Source organism: Mastigoproctus giganteus, chromosome 13 (assembly GCF_048544385.1).
Source record: "Mastigoproctus giganteus isolate SK-2022 chromosome 13, ASM4854438v1, whole genome shotgun sequence".
Taxonomy (NCBI): domain Eukaryota; kingdom Metazoa; phylum Arthropoda; class Arachnida; order Uropygi; family Thelyphonidae; genus Mastigoproctus; species Mastigoproctus giganteus.
Genome location: NC_143587.1, coordinates 50,367,126 through 50,388,712, shown reverse-complemented (window position 1 = coordinate 50,388,712; position 21,587 = coordinate 50,367,126). Strand labels below are relative to the sequence as shown.

Here is a 21,587-nt window from a genome sequence, read left to right as displayed (position 1 = left end):
TTAGTTCCCACATAAATAATAATGCTGCTTTCACACCCTCTAAAAACTGACAACCTGTTGATAACAATCTTAATTTTAGTTCCTCATCCCCTTTAAAAACTGATGACATGTTGATAACATTATCAATTTTAGCTCCTAGGCAGGCATACCCTGGTTCACCTGGCTTTATTATAAAAATATTTTTCCCATTTCCTTGACAATAGAGTCATCCAATAAAACTGTCCTTTTGAACCAGAGTAGTCTGCACTTCTCAGACTATGCTTACTATAATCTCCCGAGTCCTGAATCAGGCCAGGTCACTAGATACTTGAATCCCTGATGCTATTTGCTAACATTAATGACAAACACAAAAATACTTTTTATTTTATTAATTGTATATAATTTTAGAAGTTTATTATAGCATGGTGTTTATGCATTTTCTAATCAAATTTTTACTTTGTGTTGTTAAGTTCTTACTGTATGCATAAACATCTATTTTTGCACCTCCTTTTTGTTAAATTCCAGCCTTTTTCTTATCGAATATAGTTCCACTCCACTTGACTCACATTTTCATGCATAGTGCCTTCTAAACACACAAAGTCCCATCAGTTCTACTTAGAACTCCTTGTTCTCTATGTTTAGGAATCCAAAGTGATTTTTATGTTACTTGGATTGCTTAGTTATTTTAAAGTAGTGCCAAAATACTTATTTCACTCTGACATTAAAGTAACTGATATGCAGCCTACAACAGTTTAGATAATTTTATCTTAGTTAACCCTCCATTAGTCATCCCCCTAAATGTATTACATTTATTCACATGGCATGTTAGAGATGCTGTTTTTGTCTTTATTAGAAATTCATTAGGATTTAATAATTTATCCTAATCTTCGTTACCTGAAATTTATTGAGCCCTATCTGTTTTTTCACTTGTTCGTCTGCTGTACTCTCCACTTTCATTAGTTCTGTGTTTTTGTCCAACAAACCAGAAATGCCTGTTTCCAGAACTGAAAATCTCCAAATACAGCCAATACAGTGAACCCAGTTTGAGAGAGAGAGAGCCCATTGAATAGGGACCCTTCCTTTTTTCATTCATCCATCCACCCATCAGGGAATATTTACTCTTAAGCATCTGTATGCACTCTCAATATAGGACTACTTACTTCACAGTGTTTTTATTAAAGTTATTTTACTTTTTTCTGTTAACATCACAGTTATTCGTGTTTTTCCTTTAATATTGATATATGAGGTCTTTTTAAAAAATATCCAGACTGCTATGATATGGTCACAATAAGTACACTTACAGGGTGAGCCACTTTGAAACTGGTTCAAAGTGGCTCACCCTGTAAGCTGAGGTGACGCACTTAGTCCAATGTCACACTTCTAAAAAAGCAGTTTTGAAATTGCCAAAAAACTGAGCTGTTGTATTTTTCTTTATTGTTTGTGCATCATCAGATTGACTTCCTTTTTGGATTTTTTATCCTATCCTTTGGGGGAAAGCATACAGAGTCATACTGGTTGATGGACTTGAGCAAATCAGTGTTTCACCAAAAATTCTGCACAAGCAGCAATAAATGTAATGGCCTATTATCATGGTGAACCACATCATAAAGGCATCTCAGAATTTCAATGCAGAGTTCTTTATTAATTGTTTGTTCCTATTTTTTCACATTCATGGTGGACATTGCCCTCAAAGTCAATAAATAAAAACTGGGCTTCATTTTCTATGCATTTACCATGCTTTTTGGGTCAGTGGGGAATTTCTCTAAAATGGAATGACATGCTCCAACAGAGATGCAAGTTTTTTCTTTGATTTTGCAAACAGTTAATCTTTAGTCATTTCACGAACAGTTAATTTTCAGTCATTACTTACACTCAAGTACTTACACTCAAATGGGAAAATCATGTCTTGAGTTTACACTCAAGACACGATTTTCCCATTTGTTGAGAGCCATCCAGATCACAGATCACTTTTACCAGACCCTTTGCCCTCTTTGAATATGACTGAATTTATGGCTAGTGCATCAAAAGCTTAGGGTTTCCTTGCACTGTATAGCTAATACTAGTACTAAAAGTATTTGCTGATATATCGTTTTTTTTTTGTACAGTAGTATGTCAAAGTAGGCCATGGAATTCCCTCCACATATATACGAGGGTAATTCAAAAAATAAGTTACACTTGACCATTGTAGCCCAAGAGACATTTATTGAGGTATGCAATATTATGCAATAGAAAGCACATACCTTGCACTACTTTTCCACATAGTCACCGAGTTGGTGTAAACACTTCTCGGAACATGTGGCTAAACGTCCGATTCCCTGCTGATAGAAATCCACTCCTTGGTCATTCAGCCACCGTCAAACTGCTGTTTGCACCTGCTCATCGTTTGCAAATCATTGTACCCCTAGATGTTCTTTCAGCTTGCCGAAGATGTGATAGTCACAAGGCGAAAGATCGAGACTGTATGGCGGATGTTGCCATACCTCCCATCCAAAACTTTGGAGCAAGTGTCGTGTTGTTCCTGCATTGTGTGGTGTGGCGTTGTCCTGAATGAGAACAACACCTTTGCTTAACTTCACTATGGCTGGACGTGACATTGCATTTTCCCCATACACCGCTATTATTTCACGATGAATATTGGAACAATTTCAGACGTTTCGCCCACAAAAATGAGTAACATTCTAGCTGATGTGCCATTATGAATGCTTGCTCCTATACAACTGTTACTGCTATGTCAATGAAACTCGCCTACCAGGGGGTGCATGATATGAACTCCATTCCATGCAGGTGCCACATTTGTTGTGCAATTATACCAAGAGATGGCAGCAGGTGTAACTTATTTTTTGAATACCCCTCATATATTTTAAAGGCCTTTTAAGTTGTGTATGGAAATTGAATATACTTCTTTCAGCTTTAATCAGTTATGCATGGACTGGGTGGATATTTTGATATTCTTACAAGAATGATAATAAATAAAATGTGTAAGATTAAAATGTATGGTTACATAACAGTAGATTTGGCTAATCCTAGGTTAGGGATATTATACTGAAACATAAAGGAATATTGACACAGATGACATACTTTTGATCTAGTTTTACAGTAGTGAACATATTACTTAAGGATTATAGTGCAGTGACACTTAACAAAGTTAAAGATGAGGGCCATATGAGTAATAAAACTTGTTATTTCTGTTGTATTGTAGAAATTATTTTTAGAGTAAAAGTTTGTATTGTTTGGTAGGTATGGTCCTTAGAACAACCTGAATGGACATGTAAAATAGATGAAGGGTCTCTTGGATTGATAGATGTTTGTTGGAGTCCAGATGGAAGGCATATTCTTACTACAGCTAAATTTCATGTAAGTATATTTTGTTTGAAATTCTTTCATTTGTCAAATAAATAGCATACATATCTAATATGAATATGCTTAGTTAATTTGTTTAATATGTGTAATTTAGCATGTGTGTGTTGGAGATGTTCAACTATGCTGTTTTATTAAGAACCATTGGCCCCCCTCATTTGACCTTGAAGAATGATTCCATATAGGACCTGAAACATAGCCTATAAAGTTTTAGTAAATTGAGAGTACGGGGCCAAGAACTTTATACCCTCTAGTATGTGCCATTAAAATTTGTTACCAACACGAGGGTTGTCTCCCCTCATTTAAGCTACTTTGAAAGGTCCCATATAGTGAGAGCTTTCAAAGTGTCCTATAATAATTATGTAATTATTCTTATCTTAGCTTAATAACATAAAAATTTTAAGCATGAAGTATTTCATTTTTAAGAAGTCTGTTTGAGCAGCAAAATTTTATATTTTATTTTACAAGACATAAAGCTGTTGTGTGTGTGTGTGTGTGTGTGTGTGTGTGTGTGTGTGTGTGTGTGTGTGTGTGTGTGTGTGTGTGTGTGTGTGTGTGTGTGAACAGAAGTCGAGGTACAACTGGACTAAATGAAGGTTTAAATGACATCTCTGAGTTTTGAGCACACTACATTTTTAGATACATTTGCATATATGCATGTGCCAATTGTCTTCACCATGTCTGTGTATCTGCAAGTAACCATGACGCCTTTGGGCCTTTTAAAAATAGTTGTTGACCATTTCAAATGTCACTAAAATCAGATGAATAGAAATCCAGCATTTATTATTTCTTTCTTTCCATACAATTTATATATAAAAAATAAATTCATAGATTAAATGTAGTTTTAATGCAGTATTGTTAGCTTGAGACAGTCTGTGCATACTTTGCATGTATTGTTATGTAAGACATGTGGACTTGGTATCGCTTGTGAAGAGATGCATATGTACAAAGAGAAAAGAGACTTTAAAAAAAGGAGTTTACAAGAGGAGATTAATAAATGTTATACAGTTGTAAACTGAATGGCTAAGTTTAGAGAATGTAAAACTATAGAGTTTTATTAAGTGCTCTATAAAGTTATAATCTTAGTAATTAACTGACAAGCAGATAACCAAAAATTATTTTTCACTTCTGTTAATCATAAGAAGAAAAAAAATAAAATTAAATGAATTTTTTTTCTTGTTCAAAGAAAAAGGAAAAAAATTTAATGCACCTGAAATGTAACGCACTGCAGATGTTAACTAACTTTATCATGTCCGTTTATACCCTTAACAGCCAAGGCTAGAAGAGTTTACAACTTCATTTTAACTGTTTTAATCTAAATCAGTATGATCCATTGTTAATTGTTTTGCTGTGTTATGTTGACTATCGTAAACAGGTACAACGAACCATATATAATTCTATCTTACAGTGACACAACAAATTAATTTATTAAAATAAAATGAATATATACATAGAAGCACTATTATGAGGATAATAGTGCTTATATATGTATCCAATAGCTTCTAGCTTTCAATAACAGAAGTTACCTTCGTCAGTTTAAAATCACAAGTGTTGAGTGCTGGAGAAAGTTTGTTATACCCATGTATAACAGAAATTACATGTTATAAGTGCTCTGAATAATGTCAGGATACTCATATCTATTCACTCTTTTCAGTGTCTCTTACTCTCCCCTCCTTTTTTTTTCTGTCTTTTGTTACCTATATCCCCCCACCCCATTTTCTCTATACAACAAAAAATATAAAAATGGTAAACAGTCATCCAAAATAATTTATTGGCTTCCAACACATCTGTTGCTGGTTAGAAGCTATTTACATTCAGTACAGTAGACCATATTAATATAAATGACGTGTCAAAATACTTCCAGTATTAGAAATTGTCATTCATTCACTCTGACAAATAATATGCATTTTCACAGGATTTCTCTATTACAGGCCATTTTTGTTTCAAATAATCTTTGTAATACAGGGGAAGAGAAGGACAAAGACACAGATAATGAAAGATAAAAAAGGAGGAGAGGAAGTGCCCTCACATTAATCAGGTTGCCACAACACATGCACTTTTCTTTTCTGTGGTGTTCTTGGCCAGTTTAGTCACATATGAGTATGACTTGATTCTTGTGATTAGATAAAGATAAGTCTGTTACTGAAAGCTAATGGATATATATTTTACTATTTCTTTATAAAATTACTATTTTTACATATGTAAAATTTTGTCTTTATAATATGGTGCATTTAGTTTTTTGTACCAGAGGATAAATGAAACTTACCACTGAGCATAAAATTCAGAGTTTGCACTATCAGATAATGAAATCATCATTTTTCAACATGTGCTTCCATTCTAATAGAGCTGGTTTATGAATTTTGAAACATTGCATGTTGTTGTTGTAGCTTTTGGTTTTGTTGATCAAAAATAGAATTGATAAGTCTCTATAAAGAATGTTTTTTTTTTCCCCCTATTTTTTCTGGTAAATTCTGTAAGATGTACTTATATTGAATGATATGTAATATACTTTTGTCTACTGTTAAATTTTTCTTCTATTTTTAGTTGAGAATTACAATATGGTCTCTCCTAAACAAATCTGTATCATATATCAAATTTGCTAAACCAGGAAATCCAGGTCTTGCTTTTAGTCCTGATGGTAAATATCTAGCTGTGGCTGAAAGACGGGATTGTCGTGATTATATTAGCATATTTGTTTGCTCTCAGTGGAAACTTTTAAGAGTAAGCGTCTCTTAAAAATTTTTTTCTCAGTTTTTGATTGAACATTAATTTTTATTTTTAGATATTTAATGATTGGTTTTGTTGACTTTATTCTTATTGATAGCATTTTGAAGTGGAAACAAAAGATCTAGATGGTATAGCCTGGTCACCTAATGGTCAAGTGCTTTGTGCCTGGGACTCCATGGTGGAAGATGTAAGCATTTATGGTTTTTTATTTGATGATAATGTATAACTTTAATAAATGTAATCTGTTTGAACTCATGTTATCAAAGTATTTTTTTATAACTTTTTTAGAATCTTCCATTTGGCTGCTGTATGCTATTTGTAATAACATGCAATTAGCACATTTCCTGGCCACCTCTTCTTAGGAGCTGCCCATTTACAGTTTTCTGATCTGTTTACTCTGCCAATTAGAACGTGAACTGAGTTTGTATCATGTAATTCACAAAAAATAACATCTTTGGGCAGACATAAGAATGTTATAGTATTCACCATAGTAGGGTTTCATATATGCCAAGAATGTCAAACATTATTATAATAAAACTTTAATTTAACAAAAGCTTGTTTCTTAGGGAAAGTGGTTATCTTAGATATCAATTTTTGAAACTTAAATGTGGATTGATTATTTCTACATTTGTCTTTTGATGTCATGCAGATTGCTATTTTTATTATATTTTTTTAATTCAAGTTTTTGCTTTTCGTATTAAAATTGATGTTTTCTTTCTCTTAGTACAAGATTCTAATTTATTCAATGGATGAAAGATCTTTAGGATCTTACTCTGCATATACGTGGGCTCTAGGAATAAAATCAGTTTCTTGGTCTCCAACTGGACAGTTTCTTGCTATTGGAAGTTATGATCAAAAGGTAAAAAAAGCAGTTATTTAACTCATTTAAGTACACTGATATCCAAAATATAAGTTACAGCGATAAAATCTGAAATATCAAAAAGGATATGTACCACATGGAATTCTGCTAAATATTTTGTGGAATGTATTGTAAAATTCAGTTATATTGAGTGTGAAAAGAAATTGGCTTCTATTTTCATGAATCGTAATAATTAGGACTATCAAGAAGTGGGAAGCCAGTCTTGCATAATTCAGACACTTAATAAGAAATATGCTCTTTCCCCCCCATAGGTAGACAACTCAGAACAGCTAATTCTCATGGTGCTTTCAAGATTGATGTAAGATAAGGTTGTTGTAATAGATTTCACCCTTCTACATGATCAGATTGTAGTACATGGAAGATTCTGAGTGGTCAGTGTGCTTTCATTTTCCTAAAATAAACCAGACTTATTCAGTTAGATTCAGATCCCGGGATCTGTCTAGCCACTCTATCTGAAGAATATCCTCACTTAAAAGGAATTCGCCAACCAGTGTGAATAATAACAGTCTTCCCTGTGTGGAAAAACCATTATCTGCGAAAATGAATTTGGAGCCTGTGACACCTTTGAAAAGTTCCACATAGGGCTTGAGGATCTCATCCCTGAAAAGCCACAATTCCTTCCTGAAAGCTATTGAGATTGGTGTCTCACTTCATTATGATGACTCACACAGATCATCAGACTGTTTCCATGATAGTTATAATTTTTCTTGTTAGAGGGATTAAAGTGTGTTCCAGATTCTCTCTAGGTGTGAACACATTGAAAATATGTTTCAATTTCCAATATTTAGTTATGGTGTATATTTTTGCTTGCCATTGTCATTTATGATTATTTAATGATTACACTTTTATAATTGAAAAGAAATTTACTAGCCTACTTTTTTTAATTTTATTAATTTTAGTATGCAGTTAGTATGTAATGTAAGGGAAGAAATTGCAGTGCTGAGGTTCTTCATTGAAATCACAATTGAAACTTTCAGATAATTTAGATTAGTTTATTAAATGCAAATCTCTTTTTTGACACAAACAAGTAACTGTGGCAAACACAAAACAAAGCATGACACAGCAAATTAGTCATACATAACTGAGATATAAGATATGCAATATGAGACCCTCCTATCTGTGCAATATGAGACCCTCCCATGATGTATGGGAGGGTCTCGTATTGCACAGATAGCCAAAATGTTTCAGTGCTTTTTCAGTAAAAACTGTATACATAATTTCAAAAAAAGTCTAAAACAACTTTTTCAATAGACATCTTTTTCAGTCAGAACACAAATTTTTCTTGTTTCTTGACATTCAACTTAAATATTTCTAATCTTAGTAGTAGAGAAATTAAAGAAAATACAGCCACTCCGAGACTTGCATAAGAGTTTCATTTTGCTGAGCTCTACTAAAAGAAATGTTCGATGAACATGTAGAGAGAATTATTTATTCAGCTCTTTTATCTCATACACAGGAAAATTACAAAAGTGTGCAATTACAAAAATTTTACTTTAACGTTGTGGAAACCAGTATGATGCTTGAACCTATTAATCCACCCGTTGCTTGCTTGACACAAACTTGGTTTGGGGTTCGCCGTACTTATCCTTAATATCTTCATAAATACTTCTTGCTTTTGCTTGAATGGCCATTAGACTTGGGCACTCGTTTCTGAATCTGATTTTCCATCCATTATTAATATAGCACCTGAATATATAGCACCTGAACGCTGTTTTTCAATCACCATTGATCTTAAATTCATTGATCCTTTAACGTGTTCTTTTATATGTGCAGTCCTTTAAAATATTATTCACTGTTGAAGCAGCTAGATAACAAACTTTGTCTTACTTCATACTTCTTAATCATTTCATCTTCATTTCTAAATCAATTTTGTTTTGTTTCCTAGCACTGCCACCACTTGCACTTTTCATTGGTCACTTTCCCTTCATTGTAATAAGTAAATAGGAATGAAGAGAAGATTCTGAAAATTTATTTCTGTTTTTTATATAATTGAAGATTTCGGTGAAGGGGAAACACATTTCCCCTATTATCGGTATTATCGCAAATGCATTAAGATCGAGGTGTCTCCGTAGCCAGGTGGGAAGGAGCAGCAGTGCGTAGCACACGCTTCTTGATTAGACCGGGGTTCGAGCCCGTCACCACCAAATACAGAGGATGCGGAAAGGTCAGGGAATGACCACCGCATATCCCGGAGCAACATGGCCTTAGTTGCTAATGCTCCTAAAAACCAAATAACAACAAACAAACAAACATTAAGATCGAGTTTACTACCCGTTTATAATAGATTGCACGAACAGAAAAGCCCAATAAACCAAAAAGTGCAAATTGGTTTTATTGTTTTATGGTAGTGACCTCCAGAAATGTGCTTTAGAAAAATATCATAAAGGCATTCAAAATTGATTCTTATAACAGAACGTATGTTAACAATGAAAGTGTGGTACATTCTCCAACTAGACCGCTTAGCCCTTCCTCTGAGCCAATAGTAGTGTTTGTAAACATGTTGGCCGCATGTTTTGTTTTTGCGTCCTTTAGTTAAAAGTGATTTTTTGTGTTGTGCTTATTTGAAATAAATTTATATAAAACTAATACAATTTCCATTATAAAAATGACCTTTTAGAGAGTTAAATAGCTTAGTTATATAACAAAATTCAACTTCCAAGGTCTTGGAATGAATTACCAAAAAAAAAAAAAAAAAAATGTGTTATTGGGTTCACATTATGATATTTTCACAATACGTCTATTTATTCTTGTGGGATGCAAAATGCGTTTCCATATTTTTTTCAGTTTGCACTGGCTGGCAAAAACTTACGTAAAGTCGAATTTATATAAGTTGAGTATCATGTACGTCGGGAAGTGCCTGTAGTTTTCTTTGAAGGTAGGTTTGGCTGCGTACCACAACCTACAGAAGACTATAAAAAGCTAAAAATTGCTAGTGTGCAATCTACCCTGCATGCATGTTGGAGAATAAGAAAAGATAATCGTTGACTGGTCATAAAAAATTTGCCTTTAGTTGGATAGCAGTCAACTAGTGGAATAAGTTACCACCTAACCTTGTAGACCAGAAAGCTTTAAACAGGGATTAAATAAATATTTGAAAGAAGCATATAAAATTTAAAATTTGGGGAAACATTTTATCTCATTTTTATTTCATTTTATTATTATCATCATTATTACTTTTTTTTTTTTTTTTGGCAGATGCTACATAAGCTTTGCTTTATGTTATAAAGATGAAATTTTTGGTATGTATAAATTGACTTGTGAATATCTGAAAAAATGAGCTAAATCCTTCATTAAGCTCCAATTTATGGAATGGATTCTTTTAAAAAGTACACCAATTTGTGAGGAAAAACCAAATATGTGTAAAAATATTATTATTGATAAGGAATTTAATTTTGATGAAACTTATTATTAAGCCAGTGTTCTTTGCTTAAAAATATCATTTTATAAGAGCTGAAAGAGAGAAATGATGCTGGCTTAAGGTTGCTTTATTCATTGTATTTCAAGAGCAGACCTTGGAAGCTGAAAGATTATCTAGCTTTTAGTTTGTCATTCTAGTGCATAATGGAAGTGTTGAAGAAATAGTTTCAGAAATCCATGAATCAGTATTCAAAATTACTATAATTGGCCACACCAGTGTTCAATTCTTAAATTGCATTTTAGAAAAATTTATAATTAATTTAAAAGATTTTGTAATTTATAAACTCCTATCAGTCACACTAAAAATTATAATTTCTTGGAAAATTTATTTTCCTGGAATATAGTTTTACACAACACATTAAAGTGTGTTTAGAATGCTATTTCCTGTTAATGTTCATTGGTCAGGTGGACGAGACTGTTTAGTTGTAAAAACCAGTAGTGCCATTATGTTACATAAATTTAATATAAATTTAACATGTAAAAGGTTTGTATTTTATCAGAATATGGTTAGAGCAGAAAGAAATTCAATAAAATATAACTGAGTAAAGCTTTTAGCTCATGATTTACTTTATTACAATACTTCTTGATTATTCCTTAAATACAGTGTTTCAAAATTGATGGTCAATAATTTAAAGGTGAACATGCAAAAAAAGCCTAGTAAACATGAGTCCTTAAGTGAATCATTTTCGAGATATTGCACATTTCTATTTGGGATCCGCCACTGACAAGGTGAACTGTACAGAGTTGGAATCCACACACTGACTTGTTTGTTTAGGTTAGGTTATGCTCATTCTCTCCCTTTCCCCTCTCTCAATGCTCTGAGATGTACCAGACATACTAGTACTTGTCAAAGGATAGTCAATGTGGAAAGAGGTTACAGCAACGAAGTTCATGTATGGTAAAGCCAACGGCAGTGCACTCGAGGCTGCACGTTTGTACATAAAGAAGCATTTCTGCACTGAAGGCAGCCCGACAGGAGCACAATCATCAGGGTACATCAATGCTTTAGAGAACTTGGGCCCTTCGCACATGGAGTACAAGCAGGTAGGCCCAGAAGTTTCTAACACCCTTTCCTTTCCTCAACATCAGGTTAACACCCAATGTTGAGGAAAGGAAAGGGTGTTAGAAAGAATAGAACAAAATCCAGGAATTTCGACAAGGAGGGTTGCTCTTCCAGAACGTGTACTGAGCCAAAACAGTGTGTGGCGAATTTTACATCGCAATTACTGTACCCCTACCATATTCAGTATGTACAAGTCCTCAGCAATACATACTACCCTCCCAGAGTGAACTTCTGCCAGTGAATGCAACAACAGTGTGTCCTGAATCCTCAATTTTTAAACAACATTTTTTTCACTGAAGAAGCTGAGTTTACTTGTGATGGTATTTTTAATTTTCATAACTGTCACGTTTGGTCCAACGAAAATCCTAATGCAATTCACGAGTCACGACATCAGCAATGTTTCTCATTGAATATCTGGGCAGGACTACTAGGAGACCATCTAATTGGACCACACTTTTTGCCAAACAGGCTAACAGGAGAGTTGTACCTTCAGTTCCTGCAGAATGTTCTTCCAGACCTCCTTGATGATGATAATGTTCCACTTCAGCAACACCAAAACGTGGTTTGTGCATAGTGGTGCACCGACACATTTTGCTTGAATTGTGACTTGGTATCTAACTAGAAGGTATGGTCAACGATGGATAGGTAGAGTTGGGCCTGTAATGTGGCCTCCTCCCAGATCACCAGTCTTAAATCCTAGAGATTTGTATCTGGGGTCATGTAAAAAAGCTTGGTGTACACTTCTGACATTAATTCTGACAGTTGAGGAATTGCAGTGTCTGGTTGAAGGAGACTTTCAGCAAATGAGAAATGACCCAGGAATGCCTGAGAGGATTTGCAACTCAATGCAGAGAAGACTACAAAGCTGCGTACAGATGAAAGGACAGCATTTTGAACACCTTTTGTAACATCCGGTAACGTATAACATCTGTAAAATCCTGTGGTATTGAAACCAAAAATTAAAAACGTATTATCTTATGTTTAATAAAACCACCGTTAGCAAAGGATTCACAGCTTTTTGCTAAACTAGTGCTCCCATAGTCAGTGGCAGATCTTAACAGAAAATGTGCATCATCTTGAAAACGGTTCATTTGCAGCCCGATGTTCACTGGGACTTTTTTGCTTATTTTAGTTTGTACTTTTCACCTTTAAATTATTGACCATCATTTTTGAAACACCCTGTATATTGATATAATTACAGTAGAACCTCAAAAATCTGAACTTTTGAATATTTCTCTGAGGGTAGTTGACTGTACAAAGGCAGAGGAAATATTGGCTGGTTGGACTTTAACAAAGCACTGCAGATGCCAAATTTATGTGTTATGTTCAATTAATAATTCCAAACACCACTTTCTTTCTGTTTTACATATTTCCTAGATTGTGTGTCATTGCTGCTGCGTATTTACAATGTATAAATAATGTATAAAATCAGTCATTTGCAAGACATCCAATACTATTTCACAGTATAGTACTTAATATACAATTGTATGTATTTAAGTCTTAAGGCAGTTTGATTACTGAAACCATATCACACTATTTATAGCCGACCGGGCTAGCCAGGTGGGTAAAGTGCCAGCCTGGCAACCCAAAGGTCGTGGGTTTGAATCCCGCCTCGGGCTTGGATCAAAGTACTGCAAAAACCTTGGGAGGTGCATTATGGCCACAGAAGCCGATGCGCCAACAACTACCAAAAAAAAAAAAAAAAAAAAAACACTATTTATACATACTTACTATTAAAAAATATTGGGCAATCGCAGCACCCACACTAGAGGCAGCATTCAAACCTGAAACCTTTATTTCTTAGGCAAGTACATCATTGCTGGACTAATCTGGTAGTGCTGGTTAACATTTTGGTTTAATGCTGGCAACTATCATAGAAATCATAGTTATCTAAAAAAAATACCAAATTATGTAGCAAATATTTATGCCATATTGCATAACCTTCAAAATTGTAATTTTCAAAAATCCAGAATATGGATGCTGAATTTATGAGGATGTATTGTATTTTATAATGTATTTAACCATAGATATTATCTAAACATGGCAAAGTCTGCCCATTTTTTTTTTTTTCACTGTCTCAGATTTTATGCTTTAAAATTTATTTTGTCTCGGCTGTGGCCATTAACCTATAATATGAGGAAGTTCTGAATGAGAAATTACTATTAAGTATGACTCCTAGATCCTTTATCTGAAATAGTCATGTAGGTAAATTGCTATTTAAATAGGTGCTGAAAAACCTTTGTTTACATTTATTTGTTCAATATCTGTAAATCCGCCACTGCATATTTTCCAAGGCTTCGTTTAAGGTGCCTTTTCTGAGTGAATTTCTATATAGCTTTTTATATTGCTTACATATATATTTCCATCCACACGTACTGTACATTGAGCAACATCATTAAAGAAAAGCAAAAATAGGACAAATAATAAATTAATTTTGAGTTGTTTAACTTGCAGAAAACTGAAAATCTTAAGTTACTAAATCTTCCCCCCCTTTCTATCCCTCCCTCCACCACAGATAGAGGCTTTTAACATTTTTTGCATTTAATGGTGAAAACATAACTTTTTTTGTATGTAATGCATTTTTATGTAATGTACTGATATTTTTTACAGGTACGGATTTTAAATTACATTACTTGGAAAGCTATTATAGAATATGGTCATCCTGCAAATATTAATACTGATGATTTGGTAAGTGAAAGTAATGTATGTGTTTATTTTGTTTTGTGAAATGAAGTTATATTTCATTTTGCTTGAAAAACTTTCTTATATGTGTATACATTGCCTGCCCACTTTATCAGAACCACATAGGTTGGGTTGTTTGCATCAGTCTATGGAAAAAATATGTAAATCAAAATGATCACATGGTATGTGATATGCACAGGAAAGTGTTATAAAACTGTGACCTGACTAGTGCTCAAATCAATCTACCAACAATGAGATATACCAGGATCTCAAGAATTCCAAAGAGTTAAGATTTGCCAGTAGACATTTAGCAGGTTCTACAGTAGAGAGGACTTTTTTAATTTATTGTGTGTGTGCGTGCGCCAAGCTATGCCACTCCATGGTGTATTATATGAGAATATTTTATTGATAAAGGTCAATGAGTGGAGTTGTTTGTTTGTTTGTTTGTTTGTTGTTTGTTATTTGGTTTTTAGGAGCATTAGCAACCAAGGCCATATTGCTCTGAGATAAGCGGTGGTCATTCCCTGAGCTTTCCGCATCCTCCATATTTGGTGATGATGGGCTCGAACCCCGGTCTAATCAAGAAGCATGTGCTATGCACTGCTGCTCCTTCCCACCTGGCTACGGAGGCGCCTAATGAGTGGAGTGGTGTGTGCATGTACCATAGTATGGTGTTGGACTATTTTGTTTGTATTGTTTGACTGTCCACTTAGCCCACATAGAGAAGGCAGCTACACTTGTTAAGACTGTTGTCATTTGATTCTTTAATAAATGGAATAATCCCCAGATGTTGGTTGGTTGATTGGTTTTTAGGAGCATTAGCAACTAAGGCCATATTGCTCCGGGATATGCGGTGGTCATTCTCTGACCTTTCAACATCCTCCGTATTTGGTGGTGATGGGCTCGAACCCCGGTCTAATCAAGAGGCGTATGCTATGCACTGCTGCTCCTTCCCACCTGGCTACGGAGGCGCCTCCCCAGATGTAGCTGCAACCGAAATGTAAAGTGATGGAACACTCAATGTGAATTATCAAGGTGTAAATATCACCAAATGATGAAACAGTTAATCTCTGCATTTAATACAGAAATTTTGAAAATCCTCAGTACCCCATGCCAAGTAAAGAATCCCACAAAGAATGTACTATGAGAATAGGAGACCTTCACAGAAACCATTGGTTTCAAATATCAGCCATAAAATGTGATTGCGTTGGTGCAAGAAATATAAGGATGAACACAGAACAGGAGGAAAGCTGTTTTGTCCAGTGACTCTCAATTTTTGATTTTCAGAACCAGTGAAAGAGTGCACATATGGAATTAATCACATGAGGCATTGAAACCATCTTGTTGTGTACTGATAGTACAGTCTGCTGGTGGAGGTGTATTATTGTTGGTCTCCTGTTCCGGCTGGAGAACACTATTAATGCATGAATATATCTGAACGTCATTATGAATCAGTTACACCCTACAATGTTGCATGTTTATTCCTATGGACAAGGGTATTTTCAAGATGGCAGTGCAACCATCCACTGCACCAAATGTTTGAAAGAATGGTTTGAGGAACACAGAAAGGATTTCAAACATCTGCCTTGGTCAGCTCAGTTCTCGAATCTTATTCTCATTGAGCATGTGTTTGGAATGAACTGGAAAGGCATATGGTCTTTTGCCAGCACACAAAAAATATTGTCAGTCATCAGTTAATGTTTAAGTAAAATTTTCCTTACTGTTTATAGTATTTTTAATATAATTTATTTTTACTTAGTGACAAAGGATATCCTAGTATCACTCATACAGAGATAAAATAATAGATAAACAAATAACATTAACGTGATTTAGTATTGCAGCATACATTTAATCAACATTTGCTATTCGACAACACACACAAATGGTTTTAAAAATTATTGCATTATACTGTGCATTGTGATATTGAGGAATTATTGAAATCATTTATTGGTCCTGCATGTAGTTGGAATAAAGTTGCAAATATTCCTTAAGTTGTGGGTTGACCTGTTTACTCAATTAAGTTGGAAGGGATTGGACAGTCAATTTGTTATTTATCGTACACTTTATGTAATAACACTTTATGTTATTTATCGTACACTTTATGTATGTATGATCTTGTTTCAAAAGAATTTTTACATTTTTCGGTAAAGATTGTCATGATAACAGGTAACTCCATTTTGAAATTCATCTGATGCAGATGAATTTCAAAAAGGCTTTTTAAAATTTTGATAGGCCAAATAAAGATTCCAAATTGTAAATAAGTACCTCAAACATATTAGGGCTTTAAAGAGAGAAAGAGGAGAGTCTTGTTCATTCTTGAACTGTACTGTGTACCTCTTATTGGTATACTAAATAGTGAAATGGTTGATATTATTTTTAAATTTTACAGTTGCCTAAAGTGGCTTCAAGGTATTTTATGTACTTCAGAATTCTGTTAATGAGTATGTTATTAATGCTGTGTTCGGAGAGTGCATTTTGTTTATGTTGTCAGTGTAGCTGATTGGTATAACATTTTGGATTATTGAGAGCAATATGCTAATCACATCATCACACTAGTGCAAAAGATTGAGAGTGGCCAGATGGCCCAAAGCATCATCAGAATTTGAGATACTAGTAAATAAGTTTTGGTCATGTGCATATAAAGTAAACACCTGACGTTTCAGTTGTGATCACACAGAGAAGTGATATCATTAATGAAAATGGAAAATAATAGCTCAAGGTTTCCCCGTAAGAGGAACCCTTGGGCTATTTTTGCTAGAACTTAATGGATTATTAAAAACTGCAAGAACTTGGAGTTGGATTATTAATGCCAGAACTTGAACTTGGACTATTAATGCTAGAACTTAAAATGTATTGTGTGGTTATTTGATATTTGAGGTCACTTGCTCAGATAACTTGAGAGTCACCAATAACGAGTTCAGAACAACTCCATATGAACAAAGTTTCCAGACTAGGAATTTGCAGGTTTACTGAACTGAGTGTTCAGTGAAGTTAACATAGATCACATTCACTTGAAGGGCTTGGATAATAGTAAGCCAGAGTACTATTAAGCTTGAAGTAGTGAAGAACAACCTTTCACAAAGCCATATTGCTCAATCTTAAGATGAGCATAAAGTTTTCTGTGAGCTACTTTGTATTAGAATTCGTAATTACTAATATTAGACCCGTAGTTATTCTACCTTCCGTTCTCCCCCATTCCTGTGAACATGGAAGAATTTAAGTTTTTGAAGAGCTGACAGAAGATGCTAAAATTGAGCAGCTTGTTGATAGCAATGGCCAGTGGAATGAAGAACTCATTCATGCACTGGAGAAATGCTGTACAGTATAGAACTTTCAGTCAGAGATTGCAGATTATGTCAAGGATCTGGGGTATATTCTTACCATTCCCCCATCTCTTCCATCATATAGTATGATTGATCACTTTTGAGATTATGATGAACATCGTGGCGAGATCCAATCTTCCTTACATTTCAAGGGTACAGCTCTAAAACGGTGTTTGCAGGCTGGCCGCTAGTTAGTACACTGGACCAAACCTATTGGTAACTCTATAGGAGGCTTCCGGATCAGCCTGCTACCTCTACTCTGCCAGATAATGACTGGAGAAAGTTAGAGTAGTGTGTATGCGGGGGGCATTCTAGAGGCCACATTATGTCAAGGATCTGGGGTATATTCTTACCATGTGTAGGCATACCCAAAAATTTCATTACTTCATACAGCATGTCCCACCCACTTTTTCTTACAATTGAATACATCATGAATTGTCAAACTAATAGAGCAAGCTTATCTGCGAAAAGATACAAATCTCCCAAACACTTTCTAATTCATTTCACAAATATACGTGGTCTCAATTCTAATCTCAAATGAGTATCCATTTCCACTTTCTGCCTGCCAAACCCCATGTACTTTTTCTGACAGAATCTCAGTTATCGGTTGATTCAACTACTGCTCATCTCAGTTGCCCAAATTATTCACTGTATGATTCCTTTTGCCTCAAAGGTGGTACTTGTGCATTTGTCCGTTCTGATATTCCCTGTCAAAGACTTGGCAATTTGGAATCTCCTCTCTGTGATCTTCTCTGACTTAAAATCTCTCTAATCTTCGAATCTGCAGGCATTGTTTTTGTATATAGTGATAGGGAATTCAAATTTTTAATTGAGGTAGCTAGATAGCTCTAACGTATAATTATAGAAACAGTAATACGCTTCACTGTTTCTATTAGATAGCATAGTATTGACATTTAATTTAATTTAATTTATTGATCTTATTAATTTACAATATCATGCCCCAAACTAGAGCAGCAATGCAACGGGCACAAAGTGGCAGGAGTGCTGTGACTCGGGGGAGAACTGAGGGAGGCGATTCTCCAACGCATCACAGCCTAAAAAAATGTGCAACTTGTGAAATGTTTGCCGAACTATCTGGAACGGAACATGATATTGCCATTGGGGATGTCTTTGTGTGTGCGCGATGTAAGGAGTGTAAGGAAATAAGGCGACAACTCAGCGTTGTTATGGGCCTATATGAGAGTTTGAAGGACAGGGTGGATGCCCTCGAAAGATCTAAATTGAGGGGCCATCAGGCCATCTCAGCTGCCCACATCAACGCCAGAGATTGCACTTGGTCATCACGCAACACAGCGGCAGCCCCCAAGGCAGAATGCGCTGGTCCCAAAGGAACTAGTAGTTGTTGGTGACTCTATTGTCAGGGAAACGGGAAACATCCTTTGTAAAAAGGATAGGTGGAACAGGACCAGGGTATGTCTGCCAGGGGCAAAGGTTGATGACGTTGTAGAGCGGATATCATCTTTTAGGGGCACAAAAGGTGATATAGTTGTACACGTTGGCACTAATGATATTAAGAGTAGGAGACCGGCAGAATTACTTAACAAGTACAGGTCACTGATGAAAAAAAGCCGTGAATTAGGGTTGAATTTGAAAGTGTCTGCAATTCTGCCCAGACACGATAGGAGGGAGTATATGATGAGAGCCTTGTCAATCAATTCGGCCCTGGAAAGATTGTGCAAGGCTCAAGGGATAGAATTTTTTTCAGCCTGGACCGTACTTGTTAACAGGAGAGACTGCTTCTACAGGGATGGGATACACTTAAATAGAAAGGGTGCAAGAATATTTGCTGATGCTATTGAGGCAGTGTTAGGTGGGTCGGAAAGCTGATAGCTTGGGGGGATGCAAGGACTAATAGTTTAACAGTAGCCGCAAGCAGAGGTGAAGGTGATTCTTGCACAACTTCTATTAGAATAAGTAGTGACCTGGAGCGAGGGGTGTTGGGGGTTTCAGGGACGGATGGCAGTCATCATGAAACAGTTGGGTATATGGGATGTGTTAGAGTAACTAAAAATAAGAATAGGTGCATGTATACTTGCATGTATACCAATGCTAGAAGTATAGTAAATAAATTTGATGAATTTGAAGTGTTGGTCAAGACATCAAAGGCGGATATTGTCGGGATATCAGAGACGTGGTGTCACACAGATATAAGGAATGCCGAACTGGAATTTGGGGAGTACAATGTGTACAGACAGGATAGGAAGGGAGGAGGTGTTATGCTGTTAATTAAGAAAAACATAAAATCAAAAGAAGTGCATCCAGTTGATATAGATGAACAGTGCACTGTTGAGTCAGTTTGGTGTGACATAAGCACTGCAAAAGCAAAAATAAGAGTAGGAGTGTGTTATAGGCCTAATGACTTGAATGAGTACAATGAACAATTGTACAGAGAAATCGAGTGGGCTAGTAAATCGGAATGTCTTATAATGTGGGATTTTAACTTCCCAGATATTGACTGGAACTTGTGGGTTGGTCACTCACACACTAGTCAGACTTTTATGGATTTATTGGATGATTGTTTTTTACAGCAGCATGTTCAAGAGAAGCAACCAGAGAAAGTAATATTCTTGATCTGGTTATCAGCAGTGATCATTCATGTATTTGGAATTTGCAGATAAAAGAACCACTAGGTGGCAGTGATCACAGTGTACTGACGTGGGATTTACTTAAAGATTTAATTACCAATCAGGGGTAAAGGAAAGGGTTTTTGCTTCCGTAAAGGCGAGTACAGTGGTCTCCGACAGTTTTTAAATTCTGTACAGTGGGATCAACTGACGATGTTACCAACAGTAACATCGTCAGTAGGGAAGCATTCAAGGAATTAATCGTGGAAGCTACTAAAAGTTTCATACCTATTAAGAAATATTGTTCAAGGTTTAGGCCTAAATGGTTGTCAAATGAAATAATAAGACTCGTAACAGAGAAGAAAAATGCATGGGATGCATATAAATTATCAAGCGACTCAGAAGCCTATGACAGATATAAGTTAATCTGTAATCAGGTCACAAAGGAGGTTCGGCAGGCGAAGGCAGATTACGAGAAATCCTTGGCAAAAGATGCTAAGAAAAACAGCAAGGATTACTTTACTTATATAAACTCTAAAAGGAAGGGGATTAATCTGATTGGTCCACTTGACATCGATGGTTCGACTGTTGATGATCCTGCTCAGATAGCAAACAAACTGAATGAGTATTTTGCATCTACATTCACACGTGAGGAATTATTAAGGTTTGAAAATGACAGAAGGTTATCAAATTGTAGCAGGATACTTAATGATTTTGTAATAACTGAGAGCAAAGTGGAAGAGAAATTGTTGAAGTTAAACGTAAGAAAAGCACCTGGGGTGGATGGGATCTATCCAGTTATATTAAAGGAGGCGGCGGCAAAGCAACTAAGCAAACCCTTAGCCATAATTATGAGAGCGTCTTTGGACTCAGGGGAGGTTCCAACGGACTGGAGATGTGCCAATGTATCCCCAATTCACAAAGGGGGATCGAAGGGTGACACGAGTAATTACAGACCAGTTAGTTTAACTTCTGTTCCTGGTAAAATAATGGAGTCACTGGTTAAAGATGCATTGCAGGATCATCTACACAAGACTGCAGCAATAATTCAGACACAGCATGGGTTTGTTAAGGGAAAGTCTTGTCTGACAAATTTGATAGGATATTATGATGTGGTTACAAAGGAACTGGATGCAAAAAATAATTTTGATATCATATATTTGGATTTCAGGAAAGCTTTTGACACTGTTGCGCATGGAAGACTATTGTACAAATTGGAGCAGAATGGTATTAAGGGTAAGTTGCTACAACGGATAAAAGGATGGTTAAGTGGGAGAAGACAGAGGGTGGTAATCAATGGGTGCTGCTCTTCTTGGACTAATGTTATTAGTGGGGTCCCACAGGGTTTGGTGTTAGGTCCACTGTTGTTTTGTATATTTATCAATGATATTGATGAAGGTATATCAGGCTTAATGTCGAAGTTTGCAGATGATACAAAGGTTGGCAGGGTTGTTAATGACAGTAATGGCAGTGTGCTACTGCAACAGGATCTGGATAATTTGGGCAGATGGGCTAAGAAGTGGCAACTGAAGTTTAACCTTGACAAATGCAAAGTACTGCATATGGGTAGAAGT

General features: G+C 35.5%; 1 protein-coding gene across 1 annotated transcript in view; it reads left to right on the top strand.

The window, feature by feature from the left end:
* LOC150076033 (WD repeat-containing protein WRAP73-like) overlaps window positions 1-21,587 on the top strand; it is an 88,073-nt gene that overhangs the window by 11,594 nt on the left and 54,892 nt on the right. The window contains exons 4-8 of the mRNA XM_090387406.1: window positions 3,217-3,333; window positions 5,881-6,057; window positions 6,161-6,250; window positions 6,788-6,922; window positions 14,034-14,111. Coding sequence (XP_090243532.1) covers window positions 3,217-3,333; window positions 5,881-6,057; window positions 6,161-6,250; window positions 6,788-6,922; window positions 14,034-14,111 — 597 coding nt within the window. The remainder of the gene's footprint in view (window positions 1-3,216; window positions 3,334-5,880; window positions 6,058-6,160; window positions 6,251-6,787; window positions 6,923-14,033; window positions 14,112-21,587) is intronic.